At 42.3% G+C, this 26,506-nt stretch overlaps 1 protein-coding gene across 7 annotated transcripts in view; it reads left to right on the forward strand.

Annotated features, from left to right (window-relative positions):
• LOC123755258 (putative neural-cadherin 2) overlaps window positions 1–26,506 on the forward strand; it is an 872,905-nt gene that overhangs the window by 814,312 nt on the left and 32,087 nt on the right. For all 7 annotated transcript variants that reach the window (XR_011229174.1, XM_069327628.1, XM_069327634.1 and 4 more), the window contains 11 exons: window positions 1,382–1,545; window positions 2,402–2,557; window positions 9,116–9,292; window positions 14,843–15,031; window positions 15,919–16,132; window positions 17,319–17,527; window positions 19,764–19,924; window positions 21,155–21,317; window positions 22,004–22,189; window positions 23,831–24,120; window positions 25,695–26,085. Coding sequence is in view for 6 of the 7 variants with exons in the window: in XM_069327628.1 (XP_069183729.1) it covers window positions 1,382–1,545; window positions 2,402–2,557; window positions 9,116–9,292; window positions 14,843–15,031; window positions 15,919–16,132; window positions 17,319–17,527; window positions 19,764–19,924; window positions 21,155–21,317; window positions 22,004–22,189; window positions 23,831–24,120; window positions 25,695–26,085 (2,300 nt within the window). In the remaining variant the exon portion in view is untranslated. The remainder of the gene's footprint in view (window positions 1–1,381; window positions 1,546–2,401; window positions 2,558–9,115; window positions 9,293–14,842; window positions 15,032–15,918; window positions 16,133–17,318; window positions 17,528–19,763; window positions 19,925–21,154; window positions 21,318–22,003; window positions 22,190–23,830; window positions 24,121–25,694; window positions 26,086–26,506) is intronic.

Below are 26,506 nucleotides of genomic sequence, written 5' to 3' on the forward strand. Positions count from 1 at the left end.
AGTAAACATAATTATGGGTTTGAAGTGGAGGAAATCTGGACAATGGGTGATGCTGCAGGTGTCTCCTAAGATGGGTGATGCTGCAGGTGTCTCCTAAGATGGGTGATGCTGTGGAAGACCTCAATGGTGGATGATGATGGGTGATTTTAATGATATATGATGCAGTCAGGTGATCTTAATGATATCTGATGTTGTGGGTGATTTCAACTGCGGGTGATGCTCTAGATGAGCTCTGAGGCGAGCACTAACATGGGTGTGACCTTTGATTTAAGTGGGATACTGAGTGATTCAAATATTTTGAAAGTCAAACATTCATTCAATCCTGACAATACCATCTAATTCTATTCCCACAACAGCATTCACAAATATGCTCACTTAAAATACACGAGAAAACAAAAAAAATTCAAGAATGATTTGCCATAAATCTGATATATTATTATTAAGCTACTGGACTTTTTTTAACTGATTTGTAAATATTAAAGACTCTGTAATTGCCTGCATAAAAAATCAGAGTTGGTGCAGAAATATACTAAATTATTTATCATTATTGAATATTCATTTTATACCATTTTTTATTTTTTTAATGGGCTAAAATTCATTGGAAGATTAGTTGAATACGTTGGCAGTTTTCTGTATGAAGATAAGACGTAAAAATAGGGAAGAATGTTCTTGATGACGATCACAATTGATGGCTTCCTTGATGACGTATGATTCAGTTACTGGCTTCCTATATGAAGAAGCCAGTAGGTGGTCTCACCTACTGGCTCACCTACTCACTTACTAATGATTTGGTTAATGGCTTCTTTGATGATATATTCCCAAATCATTGGCTTTCGAGATGACCTATATCCCAGTCACTGGGTGTCTTGATGACGTATAACTTGCTCAGTGGCTTCCTCAGTTAGGAATATCCCAGCTAATGGCTTCGTTGATGGTTTATATTCCAATCACTGGCTTCACTGATAGTCACCAGCGTCCTTCATGACGTATAACCCAATCACTGGCTTTCTTGATGACGAATAACCCAATCACTGGCTTTCTTGATGACGAATAACCCAATCATTGGCTTCTTTGAAGACGAATAACCCAATCACTGGCTTCCTTGATGACGAATAACCCAATCTCTGGCTTCTTTGATGAAGTACGGCCCAATCACTGATTTGTTGACATGTAACACAATCACTCTCATCCTTGAAGACGTATATGACATCCACATGATACAAAGAAGAACGTGATTGAGCAAAACTTCACCGAATGTTTTTTCCTAGACCCATTTTGATGTCCTTCTATACATCAACATTCAATCAACATTTTGTGATATTGTGATACAGAGAATTCATTCCCCTGGGAACCTCAATCTCCTAACCCCCGCTTTCCTCAGGCACGGGGACGGTGCTGGTGGAGGTGACAGATGTGAACGATGTTCCCCCGAGGTTTTCCATGAAGGAGTGGACCCTGGAGGTGCCTGAGAGCCTCACCCCGGACCACGTTCTGGCCACGCTCACCGTCCTCGACCAAGACACCTCCAATAACTTCACCTTCATGGTCAGTAGAGCCCGGAGGCGGGGGGGGGGGTTAGATAGCGTTGGGCTGCAGTTTGTGACGCGTGTTTGATAATAGTGAGTCTATACCTCGTAATCAGATCTTTTAGACTCTGTAAGACTCTCAAATTTAGTGTATGTGTGTGTGTGTGTGTGTGTGTGTGTGTGTGTGTGTGTGTGTGTGTGTGTGTGTGTGTGTGTGTGTGTGTGTGTGTGTGTGTGTGTGTGTGTGCTCACCTAATTGTGCTTACGGGGGTTGAGCTCTGGCTATTTGGACCCGCCTCTCAACCGTCAATCAACAGGTGTACAGGTTCCTGAGTCTATTGGGCTCTATCATATCTACACTTGAACTCACACACACTTGTGTGTGTGTGTGTGTGTGTGTGTGTGTGTGTGTGTGTGTGTGTGTGTGTGTTTTGCGGGATTGAGCTTCGGTTCGTGTGTGTGTGTAGCTAGCATATCTGTGTTTGAAGAGGGGAGTTTGAGCTTCAGTTCTTGGGTCCTGCCTCTCCACCTTTACTTGGTTGTTCCCAAAACTAATCTACATAATTTGTATCTGTTCCTTATTGAGAGTACCTTAGTCTGCTACCTTATATCTACCGTGTCGAGTACCTTTAGTATCCGGCACGTCGTGGTCAAGCATCCTCCTGAGACGCGAAGATAGTAGAATAAATGAATAACTGGGAAAACAGATTTTGTTGAATCCAGAATAGAAACGAATTTTCACAAACAGAACACACTAAATAAAGATCAAACATCTCCTATGTAAACATCAGCTTCTCACTAAGCAGATATTTACATACGAGACCTGCATCTCCAACCAGCATCACTCATCTCTCTCATCTCTCTTTCATCCCAAGGTGGTGCCAGGCAGCGGTCGTGGCTGGCACATGTTCCGCGTTGACGAGAAGGTCAATGGCACCCTTGGTGGGGACCTAAGGGCCCTCATCCCTCTAGACTACGAGAACCCTGAACATCGTCGAGGATTTCGCTTCAGGGTTCAAGTTACAGATATGGTAGGTGGCATTGTTGTTTGGTAATTGTAGGCGACATGTTTGTGAATGTTTGTGACAGATTTCATGACCTTAATAAGGATTGTTGATCAAACCACTCACTAGAAAGTGAAGGGACGACGACGTTTCGGTCCGTCCTGGACTATTCCCAAGTCGATTGGGAGAATGGTCCAGGACGGACCGAAACGTCGTCGTCCCTTCACTTTCTAGTGTGTGGTTTGGTCAACATATTTCAGTCACGTTATTGTGACTCCTCATCTGCTTAATAAGGAATGTTTGTGACAGAATTCACGAACTTAAAAGACTGCCAGGAGTTACGTGTGTATATGAATACTCTGGTACCATGTGTGTGTGTAAATGCCCAGACTGTAAATGACTATATATGTAAATGCGCGCCTTGGTACCATGTTTGTAAATGCCTGCTCTACGCCCATGTGTGTAAATGCCTGCTTTAGGATCATGTGTGTGTAAATGTCTGCTCTAGAACCATGTGTGTAAATGCCTGGTCTGGACCAGGTGTGTAAATGCCTGCTTTTCGACCATGTGTATAAATGCCTGTACTAGAAACATATGTGTAAACACCTGTACTGGTACCTTGTGTGTGTGTGTGAATTCCTTACCTTGAAATATGTATGTAAACGCCTTTCCTGGTACCATATATGTAAAAATCTGTTCTGGTACCATGTGTGCAAATATCTGTTATGGCACCATTTATGTAAATACCTATCCTGGTACCATATGTGAAAATACCTATCCTGGTACCATATGTGTAAACGGTTGCCATGCTCTCATATGTGTCAATGCTTGCCCTAGTGTCATGTGTGTAAGTCCTGCAATGATATATATCTCGTGTTTTTACCTGCCTTCACAGCGCCATATACCTGGAACTCTCCAAGCTACAGTTTTAAAGTCACGTTTGCTTAGGCTAGTTAAACGTAAATGCTTTATTAGTATACGGTATGTATAACATCGTATGTATCACATTGGAGCTCCGAGTGGATATATAACCTGTTACCTAGCAGTAAATAGGTACTCAGGAGTTAGTCAGCTGTCACGGGCTGCTTCCTGGGGGTGGAGGCCTGGTCGAGGACCGGGCCGCGGGGACACTAAAAAGCCCCGAAATCATCTCAAGATAACCTCAAGATAACAGTATAACACCGAATTAATGTATAACATTGAAGCTCTGAGCTTATGTATAACATTGGTGGACCTGGTGATTATAACATTAAAACACTGTAAGTACATGAATAACATGTTCATGTATAACACCGAAGAACATAAACACGAGTGTAATTGAATGTTATTTTCTAGTTTAAACTCCCTAACTCTGTTTTCAATGCCTTTTTACATTTTTTTTCATCTGGTCTTCCTGGTCCAAAGCGAACGAGCCATTTCACTAAACAGTTCTTTAAACAAAATTTCATGAAATTTGTGCTTATAATTTTTAACTCTAAACACAGCTATTTTATGGGCCCAAAAAATAAATGGAACAGTTTCGTTCAGAAAAGACAATCTAAAGGAGTGTTTTGAAAGAGATGAATCTCTAGTATATGTGACGCTGTTAAAGATTGTTCATAGCTTGTGAAGCTGTTCAAAGTTATACCAAGCTTATGAAGCTGTTCAAAACGACTCCGAAATCTCGACGCCTTGGAAATTTATATATATCACTGTATATATATATATTTAAAGTAGAGAATAAATCGAATACAAATGCAAATAAATTATAAATAAATGCGTTTTTATTCAAGAATTTACAAAAAAAAAGGAAGAAACATTCCGAAGATTAGATGGCGGTAAAAATTTATGTATTAATAATTCATTATAATCCATCATGATACCGATTACAAAATGCAAGAAAAAACGATAACAGATTTGTATCCAGGCAGCTTAATCCAATAACATTTATGTACCATAAATTGATGGTGAGACAGACAGCCAGACAAACGATAAGAAAGACGATCAAAGACGAAATGTAGAATTTTCCTGCTATCCGAAAGATATCAGTGTCGAATCCTTGAATTACGCGGTCACTGCCTACGTCACCGCGTGCGTCACTGCCTGCGTCACTGCCTGAATTACCCCTCAACGGTCCTGGCCACGCCACTGCCTACGTCACTGATTCACGTCACTTGCGTCATCACATTTACTGCCCTCGGCATTGCCAGCGTCAATACCATTAACTCTATTGCCTACGTCAATGTCTGCTTAACCCTCAGATTTAATATCTATGGCACTGTCCATGTCGCAGAGTACGTCACTGGCTACGTCACTGCTTTCGTCAGTTCGTGCGCAAGTGTCTTATGCCTCCTAACTTGCCCCTCCTTCGTCTATGTTCTGTAATATATATATATATATATATATATATATATATATATATATATATATATATATATATATATATATATATATATATATATATATATATATATATATATATATATATATATTCATTGTACTGTGCTATATAGTCGTAATGGTTTAGCGCTTTCTCCCGATAGCTCCCTTTCCTTCCCAAATGGGAGGGTAATACATTAACAACATTATTCATTGTACCTTTTGTATGTTACTATTTATCTCTATTTCCTTCCTTCGCTTGATGTATGAATATAAACATATTTTGTGGTTAAAAGAAACGGTTTTTAGTATTTTAGTTTTAGGATATTGGTAAAGTGATGTATTGCTATCCTGCAGGATATTGTTAAGTTGATGTGTCGTTATCCTACAGGATATTGGTAAATTGATGTGTCGCTATCCTGCAGGATATTGTTAAGTTGATATGTCGTTATCCTACAGGATATTGTTAAGTTGATGCGTTGCTATCCTGCAGGATAGAATAAAATTGATCATTCGTTATCCTGCAGGATATTGTTAAGTTGATCATTCGTTATACTGCAGGATATTGTTAAGTTGATCAGCCGTTATCCTGCAGGATAGAGTTAAGTTGATCAGTCGTTATCCTGCAGGACATTGTTAAATTGATCTGTTGTTATCCTGCAGGATAGTATAAAGTTGATTAATCGTTATCCTGCAGGATGCTATTAAGCAAATCAGTCGTTACCTTTGGAGACATGTTATTTACACCTCTGGAAAACTGTGTATGGGTCCTCAGCCTAACCAAACACCTCCCATTACAAAGACTGCTGCCCCATACTCTAGATTTTGGCAGGGGAAGTACCCAATTAAAGAGGATATCTTGAGAGGTTATCTTGAGATGATTTCGGGGCTTTAGTGTCCCCGCGGCCCGGTCCTCGACCAGGCCTCCACCCCCAGGAAGCAGCCCGTGACAGCTGACTAACACCCAGGTACCTATTTTACTGCTAGGTAACAGGTCCATCAGTCTCTATATCCGTCTACAGTGTCTTTGTTGCAGCGGACAATGGAACAAACACACACACACACTGACGACTATCACCTTGATTTGTTTCATAAATATTAAAATCTTCTTGAATTGTTAATAATGATTGTTATATACTTGGTCGTTTTTAAGGTAATCGCGAGTAAATATTTGTATGATGTCATGTGTTAGACAAGTATAATGTCATGTGTTAAAGAAGTATAATGTTAAGTGCTAGGCAAGTATAATGTAATATTTTAGACTAATATAAAACAAGTCTCAAACTAGTAGTGGCCACACTGACGTCAAGCAATAGATTCAACTTGAATAGGAATTTAATATTACACTCTGACTTTGGTTACAAATTCTTGTCGACTATATAGCCAATCACAAGAGCTGAATAGCAAACCAGTAAGTACTCTTTACACCTGAACGTAGTTTTGGATGTAAACTATGTATGTATATATATATATATATATATATATATATATATATATATATATATATATATATATATATATATATATATATATATATATATATATACATATATATATATATATATATATATATATATATATATATATATATATATATGTATATATGACGAATGAAAACTCACACCCTCACACCCCAGAAGTGACTCGAACCCATACTCCCAGGAGCAACGCAACTGGTAACTACAGGGCGCCTTAATCCGCTTGACCATCACGGCCGGACAAAAGGAAGTGATAGCCGAAGCTATTTGAACCACTTCCCCGCCGGCAACTCGGATGGTAATCTTGGGCATAGCATTTCACAATTTCGAGTTGCCGGCGGGGAAGTGGTTCAAATAGCTTCGGCTATCACTTCCTTTTGTCCGGCCGTGATGGTCAAGCGGATTAAGGCGCCCTGTAGTTACCAGTTGCGTTGCTCCTGGAAGTATGGGTTCGAGTCACTTCTGGGGTGTGAGTTTTCAGTCGCATATAGTCCTGGGGACCATTCAGGCTTGTTCGCATATATATATATATATATATATATATATATATATATATATATATATATATATATATATATATATATATACAAAAAATAGTTGGTGGTATGAGAATAAAATATCAAAGTGTTCAGTGAGGATCCACAAGGTTGCTCTGAGTGCTCTTTATTTTCTTCTCCGAGGCTATGGGTCCCTACACTTGCACCAGAGGTGGTACCTCTTTTAAGCTATAAAAAATATATATGTATAATATACTTCTCGATGTATACATTCTCGTCTGCTTCCCGGTAACAAAATACTGTAGTGTCCCTTCTTAAGTCAGTATCAGCGTCTGGGGTAATTTATATTAAGATATATATAAGAAGATATGTATCATTAGCTTCACTACTTTCCCCTCTCCTCCTGAGCCTCGGACTCAAGTCATCGAGGATAGTACACCGTATTTCTGACGTAAAAAAACTCCCCAACGACCAAAATGTGATACTCACTCAGTTCACCACAGTGGGCTCACAGAATAGACGGGGCTGTTCTCGTTTTCTGTTCGTAGGTGCTCGGTATAGAGGTTAGGTTCGGGGATACTTAGTATATCATTTTCGTGACGTTGTGACAACTCGAGATGACGGGCTGTGATGCCCAGCAGTGGACGATGAAATATCACGAGTCACAGCCTCCATCACTCTCATTTGTCACCACTTGATGATTTGTTGATTTAATGACTATGTAGTTATGTTAACAACAAGTTAATATGCAAGTTATGTTAACAACATGAGTGATTTGATGATTTGTCAATCATCAAATCATCTCAAGATAACCACTATGGTCAGCTACTTCTCAGCCTCCCGGGTCCCTCCCTGAATCCACATTTCGTGCATCAGAAACATGGTCATTCAGTATACATTTAGACTGGATTCACTGCTTCTTTCACATGAAAGAAGGAATTCCTATCAAGTGCTGGAGGTAAGCAAGTGAAATATATGGAAGAGGAGGCCATAGAAGCCACCTCCAGCCATAACTCCAGAAGCAAGTGGTATTGCTTTGGGATTTTTAAACGTGCTAGGTTTATAAATCCCAAAGAAATTTATAAGCTAAGAGGCGGGAGCCAATAACTAAATCTCATTCCAAGGCTACATAAATATACGAGTGGTCACACTACAGAAGACCTCTGTTCCTTCAGCAGACTTTTGATCCTTCAGCAGACCTTTGATCCTACAGCAGACCTTTGATCCTACAGCAGACCTTTGATCCTACAGCAGACCTTTGATCCTACAGCAGACCTTTGATCCTACAGCAGACCTTTGATCCTACAGCAGACCTTTGATCCTACAGCAGACCTTTGATCCTACAGCAGACCTTTGATCCTACAGCAGACCTTTGATCCTACAGCAGATCTTTGCTCCTTCAGCAGACGTCTGCACCTACAGCAGACCTTTGCTCCTTCAGCAGACCTCTGCACCTATAGCAGAACTCTGCTCCTAAAGCAGACGTCTGCACCTACAGCGATATCAAATATTCAGAATTCAGAACCCGTTATTAATATAGTTAATTATTCATATTTTATATATATTTTTTTGTAATTTTTACTCGTAATTATATTAACAACATACAGTTATGGTTTCTTGTTACAGTGTGTTCTGTATTTTTGGGACAAAGTTGTATTTCAGCAATACATATTTATTATTCATGAAAATATATTATTCATGCCATTGAGCTCTATACAATTGTACCATTTCAAGTATTAAATCTGTGTATGTGTGTATGTATGTTTGGGTGGGTGTAAAAAAGAGAGAGAGAGAGAGAGAGAGAGAAGAGAGAGAGAGAGTTATACATTATACGACAGAGAAAATAGATAGGGAGTCAATACTTTAGACAACCGACGATTAGAAAGGTGGAGTCCAAGAGCTAAGAGCTTAATTCTGCACGCAAAAATAGTAAATACAAATAGCAAATACACACCTTTACATTTGATATAACACCAAATGTATGAATCAGTACTGTATACTAGCATATTGTACCCTGAACCTCTGTATATATGAATGTGTTGTATTCATGGTACCAGGAACCCCTTGAACGTATAAAAGTATTGTGAACATGGTACTTGGAACCCTTATAAATATAAGTGCTGTATACATGTGCATGGAACCCTCTTAAGGATCAACTATTCCACAATATTTCCACTTTTAAAGCCTCGAGTTTGTCCATTTGATTCGTGTAAATTAACCTATTGTCCCAAACGACCGGTCGTCGACCCCAGGGAGAGGATGGCTGGGACGACAGGAACCACGTTGACGGGGCCTGGGTCAACCTCCAGCTGGTGGATGCCAACGACAACACGCCCACGTTCACCAGAGACCACGCCCACCTCACGCTCCCCGAGGACACGCCCCCAGGGACCCACCTGGCCACCTTCACCGCCCACGATGTTGATGGGGTGAGTTCTCCCAAGACTCTGATGGGGTGAGTTAGTTCTCCCAAGACGTTGATGGGGTGAGAAAGTTCTCCCAGGACACTGACATACACAGCTCATTAGTTGATAATGTTCTACTAAGACCACTCACTGCGGCTCATTTGGCAATACATAACATAATCACTACTCACAACCCACTCACAACCCACTCACAACCCACTCACAACTCACACCTGACAACACGCCTGTACAAGGAGGAAGGAACTCGCTCGCAAAAAAAGTCAACAAACCGTAATTCAAAATTTTACATCCTTTATGGAATATATATATATATATATATATATATATATATATATATATATATATATATATATATATATATATATATATATATATATACATATATATATATATATATATATATATATATATATATATATATATATATATGCAACAATGATCACAAAAACACTGACCCAAGTATGCAAAATATCCACATGTGGAAAAAAATAGAGAATGCTTAACGCGTTTTCAGCTTATTCGCCTTCATCAGAGCAAAGTAGAATGAGGATCATCTTCATTCTACTTTGCTCTGATGAAGGCGAATTAGCCGAAAACGCGTTAAGCATTCTCTATTTTTCACATGTGGTTATTCTGCATATATATATATATATATATATATATATATATATATATATATATATATATATATATATATATATATATATATATATATATATATAAACATATAAATATCATCGTTGTGTAATTTTTCAGGAGTTCCGGAGGTAATTTTCAATCACTAGTACTACAAACCAGAAAAATAAGAAAGCAAAACACTCGCTCATAGTATAAGAAAAAGGTTAAAATAAATTATTAACAAAATATCAAACGTATGTCTTCCCTCAGATGGTTAATTAATATATATATATACAAAGGAGTCTAGGACGCGCTATCTCCTTCTGTCAATCTGTATTTATCTCTGTCTGTCTCTCTCCTTCTCTCCGTCTGTCTCCTTCTCTCCCTTAGTCTCCCTCTCTCTCTATCACACACGCACACACCCATTAACAAAAGATGAGTGCACATTAACACACAATCAGGCTCACAATCCGTCCTTTAAGGGTGACACATCAAACCATTTCTCCTCCCTCCCTGACACCGTCCTCCCGCCCACGCCCCCTTGAACGTATAGGGACAATAGTGGGCGTGGCTTCTTGACAACAATGGGCGGAGTCAGGGTGAGGAGTGGGCGTGTTCTTATGGCGAAGTTCCTGGGAGGAATGTTAGATCACTCGTAGAGGTCATTAAAGGTCATCTCTGCCAAGATTCACGCTGAGAGGGTCGAGTCTTAGAGTCCAGGTTTATAGAATTTTGTGACAGTTTCCAGGAAAATGGGGTATTGAGAAAGAGAGAGAGGGAGAGAGAGAGAGAGAGAGAGAGAGAGAGAGAGAGAGAGAGAGAGAGAGAGAGAGAGAGAGAGAGAGAGAGAGAGAGAGAGAGAGAGAGAGAGAGAGAGTAAGAGAGAGACACGAAGAGAGAGAGAGAGAGAGAGATTGAGAGAGAGAGAGAGAGAGAGAGAGAGAGAGAGAGAGAGAGAGAGAGAGAGAGAGAGAGAGAGAGAGAGAGAGAGAGAGAGAGAGAGAGAGACAGAGAGACAGAGAGAGAGAGAGAGAGAGAGAGAGAGAGAGAGAGAGAGAGAGAGAGAGAGAGACAGAGAGAGAGAGAGAGAGAGAGAGAGAGAGAGAGAGAGAGAGAGAGAGAGAGAGAGAGAGAGAGAGAGAGAGAGAGAGAGAGAGAGAGAGGATAGGATGGGAAAGGGAGAGGCAGAATAGAAATGAAGGTGGCAAAAACACTCCAAATTAATAAATGACAATCAGTGCAATATAAATTTTGAAACAATCGCACATCCGTAAATTGTAATAACCAAACTTACTTTATATTTCATGCTCAAAAATCAAATAATCAAAACCAACATCTCATTTAGGCGATAATCAAGTTGACTCAACATTGTGTATTGTGAATAGCTCAAATATACACAAAATTTATCAGAAAATCATCAGAACATTAAAGTAAGGATTGACGATCTCTGCTTGGCCACTCTCTAGATCACACTTAACTTATTTTCATTCACGTATCTTAGCACACATATTCTTACAATTGCCCTTAGTATGGGCATCAACGACTCAATTTGATTGATCTTTCTACCTCTTTATAATTGTGGTGTACACCTCAACATGTCCTCTTGATCTCTTGTCTTCTGGAAGGCGCTGATGATAGAGGAGTTCCTCCGAAATGTCTGAATATAAATCTCTACATATAACCTGATCCTGGTAAACAACACCAAAATAATCGACAACAGAAGACTAGACATTAACGAGGCGCTACACGTAAGGCGAACTAAGTCATCTATCAACAGCTAATTAGCAACAAATTACTCTCTGCCATCTTCGAGAACAAGACGAAACTTACAATATACTGCCCCAGCCATCATGGAAACATTGGAGATTGTTTAGCTGCAATGGGTCTATTGGTTCTTATGTGAGATGCTTCACCCTCATCCTCGGCTATATATCCGACAGCAGTAACGCCAAGTAACCGGTTTACGGGCTCACCATAGCCCGTCCTACATGGACACTTCTTCCTGAGTAGCGAAATCTGAAACAACAAACAACAGCCAAGTAACCATTCAAACTTTGCGTATGATAATGTTAACTAGTTGATGATGAAGATTAATCCACCCAAAAGATGGCACGGGCATGAATAGCCCGTAAGTGGTGGCCCTTTTGAGACATTACCAGTATCAATAGATGATACTGGAGATCTGTTGAGGTGTGGTTGTACCCTGAGTGACGGGAGATGTCTCCCGTGTGAATTTGTCCGATTGATTGATCGATTGATAAAGATTTTAACTAGTTAACGAATCGCACCGTTTAGCGACAGGTATCATTTTACCATACTGCTCCTTTCATAATACTCATCTCCTTCCCACCCTCATCTTCCCCTCCCCTCCCCTCTCTCTCCCTCATCACCTTTCTTCACACTTCTGCCCCATCATCCTTCCTAACACCCATCTACTTCCCTTCCCACCCCTCTCCTTCCTCTCTTCACACTCTTTCCCCAATCTCCCATCATTTTTCACCTTCTCCACTTTTCTCTCTCTCCTCTACCCTCATCTTCCCATTCTCCCCTTACCCCTCTCCCCTCTTTCTCTCACTTGGAAAATTTAATACAGTTGTAGCTCGAAAATCCTCATTCTGGTAATCCGAATCTTCGGATAATTGGAATGAAATGTGTTCATCATTTGCAATAACTGGGAAGAGTAAGCTGGTGAGCCATCAACATACGAAGAGAAAACTGCGAGAGTAACCGGGTTATGCTACACAAAACTGCTCATATTTTTTCTAGTTTCATGATAAGAAATTTGGCTTACTCGGAGGTTCTACTAATTGAAACGGGAGTGGGGCCCATAATCTCAATTTCAGAATTCATGAAATCGCAGGGGGGGTTCCTATAGATGCCAATATTTCTTAAAAGGTGGCACTGTGGCCAACCTTAACTGATCTATGACACTCCCATACCCCCATTCCCTCCTGCCATGTGTCATTTTTGAAAGGGGTAAGGCTGCCCGCAAGCATCTGGTCTCCAGCCTCGGACAGACAGACACAGATATTCTCCTTTACAGATATAATAGGAGGATACCCAGCGTTGCCCGGGTTTGTCTGTCTGTCTGTCTGCCATCTCTTTATCTACATATATGTAGTTATCTCTGTCTATATCAATCTATCTCTATCTCCTCCCTTCCCTCGTCCTCTAATCTTTCCTCCTCTTTCCCGACTTTCCCTCCACCTCCACTTTTCTCTCTCTCATCTCCCCCATGTTCCCCTCATCCCCCTCTCTCCTCCAGCCTCAAACAGATGGACATTTCCATCTCCATCTACATATAAAGTAAATGAATAAAATGCGCGGGTAAACTGCGGGAGTAACTTCAACACTCTACGGACATTACATATCCGAGTTCATCCACCCTTTCATTTCAGATTACATAAAAATCGCTCTAGGGAAAGGAAGGGGGGGGGTGGTAATGGGATACACGCTATATTTCTTACAGCATTTTACGAAGGCATACCCAGAGCCACCTATGTCCGTCCTGTACCTCAGACCATTCCTCTTACAAATTTTTTTGGGGTAAAGGTAACTCACTTCCCCTCTCCGCCTCGTTTCTCCAGTTCCCCGCTGAAGCTTTCTGCATCCTCGGTCTGTTTTTCCATCCCCTGCTTAGACCAACTATATGGACATATAGCTGGTATAAGATATACCTTCTTATATAATAAGGTATAAGCTGGAATACGCTATTCCCTCTCCCTTTTTGGAGAGACGGAGAAACATTCGCTCTTATAGTGTAGAGATATATTAAATATATTTCAATTGAATACGCTTAAAATTCCAGTTGCATTTGCATTGTTTTGTTTTAATTACAAGCGACTTATCTGTTTAGTTAAGTTTCTCCTGCTTTGTTTTCTTTGATTGTAGTTCACCTCCACCCTCACTACCTCCCCCCCCCCCCACTCTTCCTCCCCCCAACATCCATAACTGTAATTGTTTTTGTGTGAGGTCTTCCCTGGAAACACAAACCGAAACTGTCTCTATTTTCCGCTTGTTACAACTTGTAATAAAGTTGTTACATCTTGTCTTAACGTGTTTATGACGTATTAGAACGTTGTTACAACTTGTTATATTGGTTGTTATAACTGGTTAGGAGGTGTTAAAAACTTGTTCGAACGTTGTACCAACGTCGTAGTTTCGGTGTGTGTTTGGCGGGTTTACCCCCACTCTTGTCTTGACTCTCCCACGCACTGGTCCACCACCCACGTATCTCCCATGTATTTTGTAATTTTTATTATGTTCATTCTGTTTCTATCAATATAAGTTGTAGGCATGATTTATTTTATCTTTTTAATCTTCAGTAATCATTATAAAGTAATCATTTTAATCTTCAGTAATCATTATAAAGTAATCATTTTAATCTTCAGTAATCATTATCGTTCTGCCTTTTACGTATTGTTCTCAAGATCAGTTTAAACTATTAATTCACATTTTTGTATAATATGGCAATATCCATGTCTTTTTAACCAGTTTTAAATGTTTGAGGGTAATATTTTTATTATTAGTTCCTGATTATGTAAGTTACATTTAAATGTCGAAACAAAGAATTCCTTTACTTAAGTATTTGTCCTGCTCTCTACAATATACTGATATTGATGTTATAGATAATATATGTGTATTTTTAGTATGTGGATTATGGCCAAATCTTTCTCAAAACCATTCGACAAAAGAAATATTTTTTTCTTGTTAACACCGCACATGTTGTTTGATATATTAGCTAAGGTTGTGGTTAGAATCTGTTAGGTTAAGGAAGGTTTGGTTGGGGCCGATAGGTTAGGTTGAATTGTGGGTAGATTAGATTTTTAAATCAATTGACGAGTAATTCTGTGTGCGAAGTGACTTTTTACCATCGTATGTGATAAGAAAATTCCTGAAAGTAAGCCGTCCTTGGACCTCTTCCCCCCTCACCAGGCAGGCGAGAGTCGGGTGCAGTACTTGGTGGACCCCGCAAGCGACCATGGAAGGAGGTTCGCAGTTGACGGGTCGGGTGCGGTTCGACTCGCGGGAAGTCTCGACCGCGAGAACACCCGCTCTCACGATGTGCGGGTGTGGGCGGTGGACGATGGTGTTCCGCCCAGAACCGCCACTGCCACCTTGATGGTAAGTGTGGAGAGAGAGATAGCGGACGGACGAACGAACGAACGAACGCATGATAGACCACGAATTCAAACACCGAAACTTCAACGCTTCGAATCCATTCCTTGTTGTAGGCTACGATAAACGCCCTATCAAGCTCCCAGAGTTCATGATTTCTATCCATATTAAACACCTCAATCCCTTCATCTCATCAATCTGACCTTCAATCTGAAGGTCAACTTAGTATTTAAGAAAGCTTGGAAAGGGACATTGAATATGGAATCGCTACCGTGGTACACACACCAAGCTTCCTAGAGGTGTTTATTTAAACATGGATTCGCTGGCAGTTTGGTAAGCAGGTGATGACCAGATGTGTTCGAGCTCTTTCTAATGTTCCCTGCATTGTGATGATATATGTATTATATATATTTATTTATGTATATTTATGTATTGCATACAATTCCACGGGCTGTGGCTTGGGCTTGAATATACGCTTGCTTGAGTGTTGAATGACTGGACGACCACACCACATAAGGGACAGTATGTGTCAACCGATGCCCCAACCCTTACCCGGATATATTTGGATTACATAGTCAGGTGTTTCATCAAATCCTAGTTTGTAGGCACCGGAATATACTGTATTAAATAATAAACCCGAATGGGTCCCGGGTTGTATATGAATTCGTTAAAACTTCGGCCAGGAAAATTTAAAAAATATGAATTCTCTTTTTTTTTCCTAGCCTCACTAGCTTGTCACCTCACTTTCCCTCATTTTTAGCATCCCCTCGCCTCACTTTCCTTGACCTCCATACGGCTCTTAACTCACTCTCACTGTCAACTTTTTTTTTTTTCAAACGATCTCAAGTTTCTGTCGTTCCTGTCTACTGAATACCTCTCCCTCCCCCCTCCAGGTGAACGTTACAGACGTGAACGACAACCCGCCGTTCCTGTCTGAGCCGCAGGAGGTGCAGGTGGAGGAGAACGCCGAGCCCCAGGTGGTGGCCAGGGTCAGGCTGGGTGACCCTGATGACTGGCGCCAAGGTCATGGTCCTCCCTTCACGATAGCCCTTGACCCACATGCCCCAGCGTACATCTTGGACGCTGTCGAGGTCCACTTCGATCGACGTGAGTATGTTGGTCTGGGTCCTCTGGTAGGTTAGGATAAGGGCACTTTAGTACGCCAGTTTCTAGACGTTGGGAAATCTGAGAAAATAAACAAATCTAATTTTTACTCACGCAAACACACAAACACACTATCTCAGTATCTCATCTTCTTTCACTATCTCTCTTTTACTCTCTCCTTCTCATACTTTCTCACACTTTTTGTACTCTCACCCTCCTTCTCTCTCTCTCTCTCTCTCCCTCTCTCTCTCTCTCTCTCTCTCTCTCTCTCTCTCTCTCTCTCTCTCTCTCTCTCTCTCCTTCCCCTTAGTGTTTGTAAAAGAAAACTTAGTGATCATTCTCTACGGTTCTCTACCACGATATATAAATATTCAGATCAATAACTTCACTAGACTTGTGTGATATAAAACCTTTAAGAAAAATGCATAGCGCTTCCACAGTAGCCTGGAAGCAATCTTGATATAGCTTCCACTTTACGATGCAAAGTTTATCAACCGACCCCAGCCATCAGCGTTAAAAAAAAATAGCATTTTTTGGCTTCTATTTTTTTCGCATATGAAGCGAAAATGGCTTCCGTTTTCTCTCTCTCGCTGATATCTCCTGATTTGGTAATCCTTTGAAAATGCTTCGTGTTATATTTACATCGAGTGACTTCACATTCAGGGAAGCCTTGACTGCCACTCCGTTGATCACACACTTCTAAAAAAAGAGTAGGTTAAGAAACGGTCTTGCAAGGCTTTTCTCTTTGGTAAAGTCTAATGTTAGCCTTATACTCACATTGCTGAAAGTCTTAATGCCTGCTTTCCTCACCATTACGAGCTGTGACATATTTCCCAGGAAGGCTGCTTAAAAGGTGTCATTAACATGTCCACTCACGACCCGAGTTAATGTATATTCCGGACTCTGGAGTCGGTTGGCTCGCTTAGTGTTCAGAATGTTCAGAATGTTCAAAATCAGAATGATTTGGTCTGGGTGTAGATACCATCGTTCTGTGTTCCCAGCTTCTCCTTCTTTTGAGAAACGAGCGTTCTCGTTTTGTTTGTGTATGCTTTTATGACGAGAGAACTGGCACAGTTCATGGTTCCTGTACGAGCCATAATACCAGTTTATTAAACTGTAGAATAGTTCTCGGTATCTCTTATGAGGACTAGTAACCCGTTTTCTCTAACTTCCCTCCTTTGTCCTGCAGGAGGCGACGAAGGACGTGGGGTGGGCGTGGTGTGGACCAAGGTGGCGCTGGACCGCGAGGAGAGACGGGAGGTGTTGGTGCCCCTGGTGGTGGGGGACGCCGGGTCGCCGCCCCTGTCATCCACCGTCACCCTTACCGTCCATGTAGCAGATGTAAACGATAATCCAATGGCTCCGGCGGCCAAGATTACGACTGTCCATACTGTCCGGGTGGGTCTCTTGGTACACTTGGCTGCATTCTCCTCTCACGATTGGAGATCTCTTGTTCGATTCCCAGATAGGATTGGGCAATTTTCCGTTCACCTAATGACTCTGTTTACCTAGCAGTAAATAGGTATTTGTGAATTAGGGAGCAGTTGCTGGGCTGCATCCTGAGGAAGATAAAAGATACAAAGCTAAATTACATTTATTAGGCTTCCCTGTTGCCGATAAAACCAATTAATTATTTAATTTGCTCTGCCTGAATTTTGGTTAGTGAAGGAATGTGTGTTGTTTGGGAATTAGGGTGTAATTAATTGGGTATTAATTATTTTTGATTAGTATTAGCGCATGTTGACTGGACAATAGAATATGTTGATTTCGTATTAGTTCGTATCATTCTTACTTGAATAGACTGATTTTTTTTGTCTTCAAATTTTATATTCTTTTCCTGTAGCTATTTACTTCAGTTTATTATAAATAATTCCTGATAATGACCCACTTTAGACCTCTATAAAGTTTTCCTCGTGACTACCTTTACATCCATGACCAGAGACTGATGGCGCAGTAGTAACACACTCGACACTCGCCTCGCTAACGATTTGGTCTGGGCTCGAATCCCGGCAAATGAGAGTTGTCTGGGCGTCAGTTCTTACCTGTTCGTCCCCTTTGACACCAAATATTTTCACTTAAATTTAATTTAAAACACCAAATTTTAACCAAATAATTGGTTACCTGGGGGTGTTAACCGATTTGGGAGGGTCGTGTTCCAGTGAAAACTAGTAGGCTAGCTTACCCTGAGCTATGGGAAGGTAAAGCTCTCAGACTGCTATAAGCTGAGTCTAACTAAACTCGGGCTCATATATTGACTCAGTTTGATAACAAGTTGCAAAACTTTAATTCTAAAAAAAAGCAAAATGGTGTTTTCTACCAATATGTAAACCTGCATAGGCTTGTCCACAACGCACATCAACGTTCTGTAGGCCGATGTTGACCGGGCAATAGGATATGTACAACGAATAAGGTTCAGTGCATAACTTTAATCTATTCTCAGCCTTCCAGAAAACAAATTAATAATTAATCGACTTATAATGTATTATTTTACTTATTAAGGGGGAGGGGAGGTTACCCTGCTATGCCCGGGTCGCTCTCTCACCCCTTTACCACTTCCGTCCCGTATCTCATTTTTTTTCATATCCCTTCTCTGTTTACCATCTTTCCTCCTCTCCTTTCCTCTCGCACTCTCTTCCCTCTCTCTACATTTCTTCCCCCTCTCACACTTCTCACCTAACTCTACACCCTATCCCAATCTTCCCTCTGTCTCGCCTTTCTATACCTCTCCTTCCCTCTCTTCCCCCTACCCCCACTACACCTGTCTCCCATATCTCCTTCCCTTTCTTCGTATCTTTCCTTTCTCTTTCCCTCTCTTCAAACCCCCCCCCCCCCTCCCATACTTCTCCTTCCTTCTCTCCCTATTACTGTCTGTCTTTCCAGAGTTGGCCTCTGTGTGTTGTCTGTCTGTCTCCCTCTGCCTTTTCCCTGTCTCTCTCTCTCTCTCTCTCTCTCTCTCTCTCTCTCTCTCTCTCTCTCTCTCTCTCTCTCTCTCTCTCTCTCTCTCTCTCTCTCTCTCTCTCTCTCTCTCTCTCTCTCTTTCTTTCTTTCTCAGTCTTATAGAAATAGTAAATTAGTTTACCATAAAACCTTTGAAGTTGTAGGGGATGAGCGTCAGTTTATTCTTCTACGGCCAAAGTATGATTAGAAGATTTATTTTTGTAATTTTCCCGAGATCAGTAAACAATGGTGTATGTAAGATCTCTTTTAGCACACACATTTGGCCTCCAACTTTGGACAAACACAGACAGTCTCTCTTGAAGATATTGATGAAGGCCGCAGTTTATTATATTCGAGTAATTAATGAAAAGAATAAGGTTTTGTGTGCTTTGGCCTAGTTATGGGTCTTGACCTCAGACGAGAAGGGAAGGGAACTATCAGGGGAAAAGCGCCAAGCCATTACGACTATATAGCACTGGGAAGGGGTCAGGATAAGGATTTGGGATGGGACGGGGGGGACTTCAGACGACAGAGAGAGAGGAGAGAGTGAGTGAGTCATTTTCAGCTGACAGCAACGACAATCACTTTCTCATCACAGTTCCCTCATCACCGTGTACTACTCATCTCTCCCTCACTCCCTCCCTCCCTCCCTCACTTGCCCCCCTCACTTCCTTAACTCGCGTTCCCCTCACCACAGCCGCAGAACGTTCCGGTGCCCCTCGGTCGTGTCTACGTCAAGGATCCCGATGACTGGGACGCAGCATCCAAGATCTACGCCTGGAGACGCCAGCATCCCAGCTTCATCCTCAACACGACGACGGGCGACCTCACCATGATGCCAGACACCAGAGACGGCAGGTAGGCGTCTCTCCTCTCCCTTGAGAGGCACAAGGGAGATGTACGGGCGAGGGATGCTTAAGGACGATGATTATAGCACATTGATGCTTAATAGTTGAAGCAAGGTAAGGGAATTACGCGGATAAACGCTCAGTTAATATGACTTCACAGCATTGGGAAGGGATGCGAGGACAGGGAGATGGGATAGGAGAACGTGAGGGGGGGGGGAGGAGGAACGGTGCCCTTCCACTTGGACCATCGGGGATCGAACGTCGATCATGCAAGATACAAAGGCTGTCTTATTTGTATTAGGCTATCAAAGTGGATGAGTTATTATTTGAAGTCGACATACAATTATCTGCAACTAAAAACTTTAAATTTTAGCCTCTCGTTTCATTTCATCTACATATATATATATATATATATATATATATATATATATATATATATATATATATATATATATATATATATATATATATATATATATATATATATATATCGGTCCGCAAAGTTGGTTTTTTGAACCAAATGTTACACAATTTCTATTATATTCTACCTGTTCCTCTTTATTACCCTCATCCTCAGCCATTCTCCTCTTCCCCCTTCCTTACCTCTACCTCCGTGACATCTACCCCGTGACATCTACCCCATGACGCTCACCCGCGTAACGGATACGCTCCGCATTCATCCGAGTTGCGGATGTCTACAAACCGCAATAATCGAGCTGTTTTCAATTGCGTCGCATCTCGGGCGAGACTATTGGCCTAGTGGGGCTTTTATTTGCTCTGAGGGCTCGTATTAATCGACGTAATGGCCTCTTGACTTCTCGAAATTGGTTCACAATAGTGTGGGAGCGATTCTTTCCGCCTGGTGGCCGAGTGACTGGAAACTTTCTGTTCTTTCTCCTCGCTGTCAGTTGTTCTGTGTCCTTGTAGTCTGACTGTGTGTCAGAGTCTCTCTCTGTCTCTCTCTCTCTCTATCTTTCTGTCTCTCTCTCTCTTTCTGTCTCTCTGTCTCTCTCTCTCTCTCTCTCTCTCTCTCTCTCTCTCTCTCTCTCTCTCTCTCTCTCTCTCTCTCTCTCTCTCTCTCTCTCTCTCTCTCTCTCTCTCTCTCTCTCTCTCTCTCTCTCTCTCTCTCTCTCTCTCTCTCTCTCTTTCTGTCTCTCTGTCTCTCTCGTTATCAGTTACCATTTTTTAGCAGAAACTAAGGCTAATCAAAGTGACCTTGTCTGACCTGTCTTTCCCTCAGGTATGAGTTGGGCTTCACAGTGAGCGATGCCAGCCAGGGTCAGTCAGGGGTCATGGCCAACGTGTCGGTTGAGGTCAAATCTCTCAGCCACCGTGACGTGATCGACGCCACTCCTCTCACTCTAGCTGCTGACCCCTACCATGTGGTCAAAGAGGACGCCGAGGTGAGTGAGGGTATCTGGGAGAGCAAAAGGGAGAAAGGAAGCAGCGGGTTAGTTACGAAGCGAGATGACTGAGAGGCTGAATGGTGGCTAGAGAGGCAGCGAGATGTGTGCGAGAGAAGATTTGTAAGTCAGACGACGACGAGTCACAATAACGTGGCTGAAGATATGATGACCAGACCACACATCAGAAGATGGAGAAGCGATGATTTTTCGGTCCGTACTGGACCATTATCTCATGACTTGTCGTCGACGTCTCGGTCCATGACGGACCGAGACGTCGTCGTTTCTTCGTCGTCTGAAGTGTGGTGTGGTCATTATGGGGGGGGGGGAAGATGTTGAAGAGCGCGATATAATGTTGGAGTATGGAGGATGCTGCAGAGAGAGAGAGAGAGAGAGAGAGAGAGAGAGAGAGAGAGAGAGAGAGAGAGAGAGAGAGAGAGAGAGAGAGAGAGAGAGAGAGAGAGAGAGAGAGAGGTAAAAGATTAGAGAGGCTGAGGAATACACACGTACATTACAGAAGGTCTAGTCAGCTAATATACAAAAAATAACAATAAAAAATCGTGCTCGGGTAGAACATAGACAAGGTCAAAATAAAATGCGTACAAATCCCGGGCAAGAGCAGGACATACCTCCGGGGTTCACGAGAGCTTTAGAAATGTAAACAAACAATTTCCTGTGCGCCGCAGGGAGGAACGTCTATCCTGAGTCAGCTGGTGGTGGCAGCACGGGCTTGGGTCAAGGGCAGTGACGTGGGCGTGAAGGCTGTGTCCGTGCAGCCGCTGGAGACTCATCCAACGCCCACCACCAGGGTGTGGCTCTCATCCCCAGGAGTCCCCAACCTACACCACATCCTCCTTCACCGTAAGGATGAGGTTAGTCACAAGACGCAGGGTATTAACACTGTTCCTGCATGCTGAGACGTCTACGAAGGCCTTAGGAGACTGTATCAAAATTATGTAAAAAATTATGTAATTATGTGCACCAAGGTTATCTTTTTGGGTCTGGATTGTGTTATTTTCTCTCTAAGTCTAGAAAATGGTTGTTATTCCCCAGAAACTTTGCTTTAATCTTTGCCTCAGACAGCTTAAGGAAGAAGTTTTAAAGGTAACCGAAGGCTGCCGACTTATGGAACAACTAGAGAAGGGTACGCGGCTGCGGTTGGGGGTCTCTCCATTTTTTTCACCCTTTCCTGTCTCCTCTCCCAGTCTCCCCTCTCTCGTCTCATTCGCAATCTCCATCTCTCGTCTCTTTTCCTATCTATGTTCCCCTCTCTCACATCTCTCTTCCCGTTTCCCCTAGCATCTTCTCTTCCACCTCTTCTTCCTTTTCTATTTTTGTCCCACTCTTCGCCATCTCGTAATCCACCTTTCTCCCCATTTCTTTTCAAAAATTTATCCCTCCCACTCTCACTTCTTTTTTTTTCCCCTCTGCCTTCCCCCCCCCCCCCCCCCTCTCACCTTCTCCCTCCCTCTCCATCATCTCAGAAAAATTATATAACAAAGTAGCGAGACAGCTCAATAAGTCGGGTAAGTCTGGACAAAAACCAATAATTCAAACTTAATGAAAATCACATTGTAGGAAAGGGGGATCGTCTAGATGCCAATATTTCTTAAAGTGAGACAGTGGAGACTACCGCCACTTGCCTGTGGCGGTACCCGACCTCGACCAAACATTAGATTTTTATAGATAAAGATGTATCACAGCTCAAGAATATTTAGCCATTTTCTGTACGTTGAAGGTATAAGAAAATAACATTTACTAACCAAGAATATTTTTTCGAATTTCCAATTTCGAATAAGAACGAAAATTCGGTTCATTGTGTTATAGAAGATTATTATAATGTGTGTGTATATAATAAATCGTAGCGGGTGTTTTATGTATTAATTTCTTATTGATCAATTTAGAGTTTAGCTCTGTGTTTATCATTTATTATGAGTTGACTTGGCAATTTTCAGTTTACCATTCACGATAAGAACATAGGAATTATGGAATCCGCAGAGGGGTAATTTATATCGGCCCTAAGTATATGTCTAGCCTACGCTTGAAACAGTCCATACATCGTGTGTTGTCTCAACGCTTCGTGATAGAATAGAACGTATACAATTTAAGATCAACTATACTTTTATAATTTATTCCTGCAGCGTGACAAAACAATGGATATAAATTGGGTAAGTTTACAAACAGGAAAGACCTGGGTAAATACTGGCTTGTAAACTGTGTTATTGGTCTGTCAACCAAATTACCAGGTAACATAATAATGAGCGAAAGCGTGACTATTTGAAGCGTAGGTTATGAATTAGTTTTGGACGATTACAAAATTGGAGCTGCCTCATATAGGTCAATATACATTCTGCAGGTAACTTAATTCTTGTATTCTTATGTGTGAGCAACAAAGTATGGCTACTCACGCACATATGTGGTAACTAACAAGGTATGGTTGTGCTCACATAGATATTCACCAGGAATTTCCTGCATCACAGATGTTTACCATGCGTGTCCTGTATCTCTTGCAGTTGGGTCACGCAGTAGGCGTGAGCATCACAAAGGTGGGCGTGGGCCCGTGTCAGGAGGAGCACCAGGAGATGACAGAGATGCCAAGCTGCCTCGGAGGTTGCTCGGCGCAGGCTTCCCTTAGCGGAGGCTTCACCGTGGTGGATGCCAACACATCAGCCGTAGTAGGGCCTTGGGTGGGTGTCCAGAGCGGTTGTGCTTGCGGTACGAGAACGCCAGCTGACCGTACCATCTGTACCCCAGAGACTTGTCTTAACGGCGGTCGTTGTATCCCTACGTCCGCTGGTACCAGGTAAGGAGGGAAATTATGAGGGGGAAAGAGCCAAGCCATTACAACTATATATCACTGGGTCAGGATAAGGGTTTGGGATTGGACGGGGGAAAGGAATGGTGCCAAGTTATTTACGCATATAAATTTCTTCTGAATATGGTTGCAGGGTCGAGGGGCGGCTCCCGGTGCCCGACTTCGGGATATTTTTAAGTTTAATAGAACGATTCTGTCCCTATAGCATTTATAAAAACAGATGTAACTAAAACAGGGATTCTACAAGGGGAGGAACTTTATTCCCCGGTGGGAGGGGGGAATCTAAAAATTAAGGGAAAGGAGGGGGGGGGAAGGGTTTAATCCAGGGGAGGAATATGGAAGAAATGTCAGTCAGAGGAAGGACTACAAATTTGGAAAGAATACACTCTGAGAAAACCTGGAATCGCACGTTTAGAGACCTGGAACCCTGAGAACTACTGATCTGAAACCTCTTTAGTGAGAACAATTCATCCAATGAACAAATCCACAAGGGCCGTGACGAGGATTCGAACCTGCGTCCGGGAGCATCCCAGACACTGCCTTAATGGATGCATCACGTTAGTGTGATCTCTGTGTGTAACAGTTCATCCATATTGATGAGAAAAGAATTTTGCGTACTATAGTATGCTTCGTTACCATCTTGAGGTTATCTTGATATGATTTCGAGGCTTTTAAGTGTCCCCGCGGCCCGGTCCTCGACCAGGCCTCCACCCCCAGGAAGCAGCCCGTGACAGCTGACTAACACCCAGGTACCTATTTTACTGCTAGGTAACAGGGGCATAGGGTTAAAGAAACTCTGCCCATTTTCTCGCCGGCGCCTGGGATCGAACCCAAGACCACAGGATCACAAGTCCAGCGTGCTGTCCGCTCGGCCCACCGGCTCCCACCGGCTACCATTCTCAGGGTTTTGCAACGAAGCTAAGACCGAAGAAGAAAACGCCAAATAGGTCTCTATTTTAATGAAACTTTGACGTTTTCTGAGCATCGGCTTCGATAGGTTAGGTGAATAGGGGGGATTCCTGTATCCAGGAATAGGGAAAAGTTGCTTTTATATGCAATGCCCGACTGAGGGATAGGAGTTGCATATGATGTAATTGGTGCGCATGACTGGGGCTTATAAATGGGGGTAAATAGTGAGGGATGAGGTGCGGCGCCACAACTTGCAGCCAGGCTCGGCACTCTTTCCCTTAACTCTGAGTGGAAATCACATCTATTTGTATCATCTTATTTTCTCATCATTATATCTATCACCGTCAACAAATTCGCTGCGTTGAAATGCTACGTTTTTTTGCTTCTTTGTCCCATAAGCTTTCGTTCATTTGAGCGTTAACTGTTAGCTGGGAATGTCCGAAGCTAATTGATCAACGTTGGTTGGTGGGTCAAAGCACGCTAACTTATAAAATAAATACATATTATGCATGTTTTTAGTTTAATTGTAATATATACGTATGTATATACGTGTACATATGTGTGTGTGTGTATTTTGCACCTATAATGAAATTAATATTTTCCACGTTAAAGACAGATTTGAGTATGAATGTTTCCTCTCTCCTCTGTTGAAGATGTATATGTCCTTATGGGACCCAAGGATCCCGCTGTAAGATCTTGTCAAGACACTTCGAGGGCGGCGGGGGCGTGAACGACAGCGGCGGGGGAGAAGATAGCCCCGTGGGCGGGTGGGCGTGGGTGTCGTCCATCCCGCCCTGCACCGAAGTTCACCTCAGTCTAGAGTTCCTGACGGAATCCAGAGATGCAATGCTGCTCTACTCCGGACCGGACCACTTGCCGCCTACCCCGGGGGCGCCCAGCGACGTGGTGGCCCTTGAGCTAAGGGGAGGTCGTCCTTTCCTCCTTCTGGACCTCGGGGCTGGCCCGGCCACTATTTCACTCGAGGCTTCGGAGACACTCGCTGACCACACCTGGCATAGACTCGACCTGATCTGGAGATATGAGGTGGGTACTTCTTGAGTCTCTCACACAATCACAAATACACATATATCTGTGTCTCTCTCTCTCTCTCTGTCTCTCACACAATCACAAATACACATATATCTGTGTCTCTCTCTCTCTCTCTGTCTCTCTCTCTCTCTGTCTCTCTCTGTCTCTGTGTCTCTCTCTCTCTCTCTGTCTCTCTCTCTTTCTGTCTCTCTCTGTCTCTCTGTCTCTCTGTCTCTCTCTCTCTCTCTCTCTCTCTCTCTCTCTCTCTCTCTCTCTCTCTCTCTCTCTCTCTCTCTCTCTCTCTCTCTCTCTCTAACTTCACTTCTGACAAAATACAAGACCTAATGAAGTACAGCAACTTTAACCATTAGTTTCAATGGGAAACCGTTGGAAGCGATGGATGAATTCAATTACTTGCGAACTAGATTCAAGAAAA

Source organism: Procambarus clarkii, chromosome 20 (genome assembly GCF_040958095.1).
Source record: "Procambarus clarkii isolate CNS0578487 chromosome 20, FALCON_Pclarkii_2.0, whole genome shotgun sequence".
Classification (NCBI taxonomy): domain Eukaryota; kingdom Metazoa; phylum Arthropoda; class Malacostraca; order Decapoda; family Cambaridae; genus Procambarus; species Procambarus clarkii.